Source organism: Zingiber officinale, chromosome 6B (genome assembly GCF_018446385.1).
Source record: "Zingiber officinale cultivar Zhangliang chromosome 6B, Zo_v1.1, whole genome shotgun sequence".
NCBI classification, from domain to species: Eukaryota; Viridiplantae; Streptophyta; class Magnoliopsida; order Zingiberales; family Zingiberaceae; genus Zingiber; species Zingiber officinale.
This window is the reverse complement of record NC_055996.1, coordinates 88147838-88153739: the sequence shown is the minus strand read 5'-3', so window position 1 is coordinate 88153739 and position 5902 is coordinate 88147838. Positions and strand designations below refer to the sequence as shown.

The window sequence follows — 5902 nt, the reverse complement described above, 5'->3', positions numbered from 1 at the left end:
CACTCCTAGAACAGTTCTTTTATTATTATCCCTGCGAGGGTGTTTGCCCCTCCTCATAATAAAACACTTGTATCATCCGAGAACCCTTCAGTAAATAAATGGCAACTAAACTAGTTAAAAACTTTGTTAGATTCAGTTAGGCAAATTTCTCACAAGCAACCCATTTATAGAATAATAACAAGGCCCATTATTAATAGTAGGAGCCAATTCTTGTCGGTACAACTCGAGTGTTTGATTGAAGAATCTCCAAAATTATGAGTCTTAATCAGCTTCAACAACATAGTGGGCCCATTACCGTGTTTGAGTTTGTCATATATCTCAATCAAACTTGACTTTCTTTCTCTCAGCGGTTTAATTGAAACAATTCTGTACCTCTTGGTTTTCTATTGTTCCAACAGGTCATGTTATCTACAGAATGTTTATAACAACTAAATTTTAGTTCTGCTGTTTAAAAATTAGCATTTAGGTTCATCATTCGGTAAGTGGTAACTAGTGGATTCCTGTGTGGTAACTCTTGATTTTGATTTTTTTTTTTAGTGTGTGTGTCTGGAATATTTCAGTGTGTTTCTGTATTGAATTATCTTAGCCGACAATTCATGAAGGCTTCTGGTGCTTTCTTTGGTTTTGAACTTCAGATTTTTTATTTAGCTCTGTAATTCTGCAATTAGTTTTGCCGACTTCTAATACAATACACTTTTGTGTCTGTAATTTAGTTGTTTACCTTTGTGGGTTTGATACAGTTTGCTTCACTTCTGGGAACGGCACACCGTCAATCAAAAAACAAAACTCTAATTTTGAAGTTGGTGCTCGAAAGACTTATCTTTGAAATGTATTCATCAGTTACTTCCAAGTTTCCACGAGTTTCCAAGTCTAAATTATTCCATTATGTGTTGTTTGTGTTCTTGTGGAAGTATTTTTAATCTATAAACAGTAATATTCCTGGTGCTTTAGCTGGTCCTCTGCAAGTGTGCTTTGTCTATCCCCACTTTGCCGACGAACTAATCCATCACCAACAAAATCTTTGATCCGAAGCAGTGAAACTCCATATGCAGTTATTCTTTTGCTTGTTCATTATGATCATATGCAGTTAATCTCCTGAACTTGTTGGCCATCAATTTCAGTTCATATTTATAGCATGTGGGATCAGCCACACAATCACAGGAACAATTTCAAAATCATTGATCTGTTAATGTCAAATGAAGCACTAGATTTTGATTTCTAATCACACACCAGAAAGCAGGAAAAATGCCAATCCGACATTGATACAAGCCTGGCACTATGAGCAAGACAGTTTTATTCCTGCACAGTGCAAACTAGATTTGCAACAGTACTATTAAAATCTTGATATGTGGAATTGCAGGAGTACAGAATCAGACAGAGAGCAGATCGCCAACACGTGAACAAGTAATCAGCGGCCATTTTGCCCAACATGGTCAGCTCAAACATCCATCCCCAGCCAAATCAATCTCCAAATTGGTTCCTCTTGCTGATCCTTTCTGGTTAGTAGTACTCAGCAAAATTATAATTTATTGGTACTCCACCTTGCTTTAAAGAATCTCATGATAAAAATGTCTTGTTATATTTTTCCCCTCACCTTTTGCTATCATTGCATCTGGTACTTTCAAGAGTGATCTCCATCAAACTAGGGAAAAGGAAAAAATTCTACTTCCTTTTAATTGTTTGTTTTCACTAGTTCGTCTTTTTATTTCTTAATGCGTGAGGCAGAAATTTTGATGCAAGAATTCGAAAACTGTTTCCATTTATTGCTATATTAATGTTCATGAACTACAGCAGAACAACTCTTCTGACAATTGAACTGCTCTTCTCGAGCTGCAAGAGCAGGATTCCATCTCACGCAGTACGAAGCGGTCTAAAGATTTGCCTCCTGTTGAGTCGTGGCCAGTATTTGACGCACCGCCGCTGCGATCTCGTCCGCTGATGTGTACGGGCAGTCGTCTTCCACCTTCGCCACATTGGCAGGAAGAACAGATCGACATTAAGTTGATGAATTGTTGCAGGAATCAAGCGGATGGAGTGTGTTAGTTGTGGTGACGAACCTTGAGGCTGAAGGTGTACATGGCCATGTGGTGGACGGAGGTGACATTGAGGTGCAGCGGCAGGAGACGCAGGTTCTGGAGGCCGATCACCAGTTGGAGCAGCTGCCTTGGCCGCCGCCGGGAGAGCACCTTCAGGCTCGCGTGGGTCTCCGCCACCGTCACCTCGATGTTCGCCGATCCTGCTCCGGTCTCTACCTCCTTCGCGTCGTAAGTCAAGTACTGCGGGAAGCTGAAGAAGCCATCGAAGGCGGTGGCGATGCCGCCCGCATCCGCTCGCTGCTTCAACCGCTTCTGGATTTCCAGCGACTGCAGCAGCTGCTCCAACTCCTTCACGTAATTGATCGCGCCGGCCACGATGGAAGCTTGATCGCCCTGATCATCTCGATTTCGTCGTCAAAATCCCAACTTCACGAGCAAATTTGAACGATTCACGAGTAAATTACCCTTTGCGCGTAGTTAGCAGGCATGAGGGAGCGCAGCGAGGCGAGGTACTCATTCATCTGCCGCCGGCGGTTGCGCTCCACCGCAATGTGAGTCATCCTCTGGCTCTCCACCTCCTCCTTGTTCTTCACGCTCCTAGTTCGCTGCCTCTTCCTTCGCCCCCCTGCTGCCTCCGGTGTCGGCGTCTGCGACGGCAAGCAGTTCACATCCCGTTCCTGCACGTGATTCTGCACCAAGGAAGAGCAAGAGGCATTCACAATGCCATCCCCTCCGCCACCGCCGCCGCCAGTCTCCTCCTCCGCCTCCAGTAGCTCTCCGAAGTCACTCACCCAAGCCGCGCCGCCTCCCCAACCACAACCCAAGAAATTACCTTGAGGGAAAACCACCGCCTCCAGAGCCATATCTTCCCCTCCACAACAACGCGAACCAACCACAACCTCAACCGCAGACATGAAGCAGAGCTTTGTGGTTTCGATTTAAAGACCTATTGCAAAACTCGCCACGTGAGAAAAAAAAAACATATTTTTGCTGTTGAAACAGTACAACAAATGTGAGGTTGAGAAAGGAACAGGAGGTCCAGAGACAGAGATTCTACAGCTGCACCACCTTCGAGTCATCGTTCGTATGTGAGTGAGCCAGTAAACACTCTGTAGAGTGCGTATGTTCACTTGGCTTTGTGGGTGGCTTGTGTTTTCCCTTTGCTGCAAGTCTGCACTCACCTGGGGCTTATTACAACTCCGAATCGTTTGTCATAGGCATAATAATGAAATTTAGGGGCCTTGTTCGTGTTGCTGCACTGGTAAAAGCTTCGCCTCATTCTTGTCAATCGACTGTAGGTCGATGTACTCTCTGCTCTCGCTGTTAACTGGGGAGAGGTTAATCAGTTTAAAGTTTTGTGTTGCAGATATCGAAAACTAAATCGATGGCTTCTCAGTTCTCAACGACCTCGCCGTTCTAGACTTTCATGACCTACCGGTCAACATCGAGCGTTCCATTTCAGAAAGAAAAACAAAACCATCACGTTAATTAATTAAACTCCAAACCACCACCTTAATCCATTGTGCAAAAGGATATCCATATTATAATTATAATAATATAATATTATCTATTTTAGACTTAAGTCCTCGTACTTTTACTCTTATGTTCTCTTCAAAAAATATCATATCAATAGAGATATCTTAAATCCTTTTAAAATTATGATTTTTTTTCAATCTTTCTAATATGGGACTTTGATTGAATCTCAGTCATCATCCCCTCAAACGAAGGACCACTATTACTCTTATAGTCCGGGTCTCACCACGAGCATCCGGTCACTCTAACATAATTAGGACCTCCGCGAGAGCATCCAATCACTCTGACCCATTACGGACCTTCTCCACAAACATCCGATCATTCTGACCTACTCAAGGTCTTCCTGCGAGCATCTGCGTCCAATCATTCTTAACCTGCTCCGGACCTTCCTACAAGCATTCTGTCATCCTTACCCGCTCTCAGGTCTCCCCATGAGTATCTGGTTAACCTGACTGGCTCCGGACCTATCTCAACTTTGTTCAAAGTTACCTCACATTGTATCTAATTTGGACCATAACTTTAATATCAATTATTGTGACCGAAGAATTTCAAATATCTATGTAATAATATGATATTATCTATTTTAGATCAATATTTTTAATCCTCGTGACTTTACTCTTAGACTATATTTAAAGAAAACTCATATTAATGAAAATATTTTATATAATTTTAAATTTATGATCTCCTTTAAATCTTTATACGGGACTTTTGAATCCAAACTCTCCTTAATTTTCTCTGAAAATTTGAAGATATTTCACCCCATAGCAGGGATTGCTTACGTAATTATGACTCAATAAATGTGATCGATGTCGAGATTTTGAAACAGTGCAGTAAATAAGTTTTTTTTTTATTTTTATTAAAAACGACAAATGCGAAATTTTGGCGACGTGCTGCATGTGAGCGCGGCGTCATAATGCGAAGCCGTGATTGGACGCGTGGGCTTGTCGGGTTTTGTTTGTCTCACAGCGGTCTATTTGGCCCATCGACGTAAACCGGACCACGTGGGTCCGGACCAGCCTCCCTAGCCTCGTCAAGCACTCCTATTTAATCAAAATTCTCTCTACCCTAATTGCCACTTCTTCTCTTTTATACTAGTATTATTATTTTAAAACCCTTACCTCCAATCACTTTTTAATGGAATCGCAAGACATTTTTTTAAAAAAAAAATCACATCCACTAGTTATTATTGTATGAAAATTTTATCATGCATATCCGCATAAGCTCTAGGTGTAGGCGCCTCTGACATATTCCAGGCATTTCGAATGATCTAAAGCGCCTCAAATAATTTTTTTATTTTTTGATTTTTAAGTTTATGTGCTAATAAAATTTTACCTTTAAAATTTAAGGATTGAACTATAAACTTAAACATAAAAAAATTTTAGATATACACGAGACAGGTAAAAAATATATATAGAGAGAGATCAATGTTAATTTTTTAGGAATCCAATTTCAAATTTAAATTCTAAGTGTTCAGGTGAACTTCATATTATAGCAACAATGTGTTGGTTGCTACTCGGAAAACCTAGAGGTTCCACTGTATAAAAATTGTGTACAAAGGTCTGAACCTTTTCCTATCTACCATGTGTTCTTTTAAATTAAATTTTGGATCGCCTGCGGAACTTAACACGTTTGATCCAAAACTTAATCTATTTGTTCTTTTAGGTTTTGACTTGGATCTCCTGCGGAACTTAACACGTTCGACCCAAGTCACCTTAAGTTATTAATTCCATTAAATATTAATTTCCATAATTGGTTCCCAGTACTGACATGGCGAGGCACATGGCCTTCTTAGATATGGGAGCAACCACCACCGACTAGACAAAACCTTTTATGGAAAGCTAATATTTAATTTCCTAAAATAACTTTAGGTTAACCGAAAAGAACAATCAAATCACAAGGAAAAGAAAAACAAAAGAACATTATATCGAAAATAAATTCGAAACTCTAGAATCATATGCCTCTTGTATTTAGTATTATTTCCAAAAATAACTAGTATGATGAGGAAAGAAAAAATACTAGTTATACCTTTTAGAAAAACCTCTTGATCTTCTACCGTATTCCTCTTCTAACCTCGGACGTTGTGTGGACAACGATCTTCCGAGATGAGAAACCACCAAAGCACCTTCTCCTTTCTTCAAATTTCGGCCAAGCACAAAGCTTCCAAAAGATGAAGATCTTTTCCATCAACCAAGCTCCAAGGGATGTAGGCTTTCTCTCCTTCTTCCTCAAGCTAGATCCGGCCACCAATTAAAACTCCATGAGCATGAAGAGGTTCAGCCACAAAGAGAAGAAGAAGAGAAGAAGGAAGGGCCGACCACACCACCAAGGAAAAG

The 5902-nt window shown here is 40.7% G+C and overlaps 1 protein-coding gene across 1 annotated transcript; it reads right to left on the bottom strand.

Moving 5' to 3' along the window:
* Positions 1-1742: 1742 nt before the first annotated feature.
* LOC121993003 (transcription factor bHLH94-like) lies at positions 1743-3162 on the bottom strand. Its single transcript, XM_042547667.1, has 3 exons — positions 2501-3162; positions 2058-2429; positions 1743-1963 (listed from the first exon to the last, which is right to left on the bottom strand). The coding sequence occupies exons 1-3, from the start codon at positions 2948-2950 to the stop codon at positions 1871-1873; spliced, it is 915 nt and encodes a 304-aa protein (XP_042403601.1). The 5' UTR covers positions 2951-3162; the 3' UTR covers positions 1743-1870.
* Between the last annotated feature and the right edge of the window lie 2740 nt (positions 3163-5902).

What these genes read in the sequence shown, in the direction of transcription:
- LOC121993003 (XM_042547667.1), bottom strand. Translation starts at nt 2,950, where the DNA reads ATGTCTGCGGTTGAGGTTGTGGTTGGTTCGCGTTGTTGTGGAGGGGAA. An exon ending in CTGCTAACTACGCGCAAAGG is followed by an intron (nt 2,430 to 2,500) that starts GTAATTTACTCG and finishes CGAGATGATCAG; the next exon opens with GGCGATCAAGCTTCCATCGT. An exon ending in TGTACACCTTCAGCCTCAAG is followed by an intron (nt 1,964 to 2,057) that starts GTTCGTCACCAC and finishes AATGTGGCGAAG; the next exon opens with GTGGAAGACGACTGCCCGTA.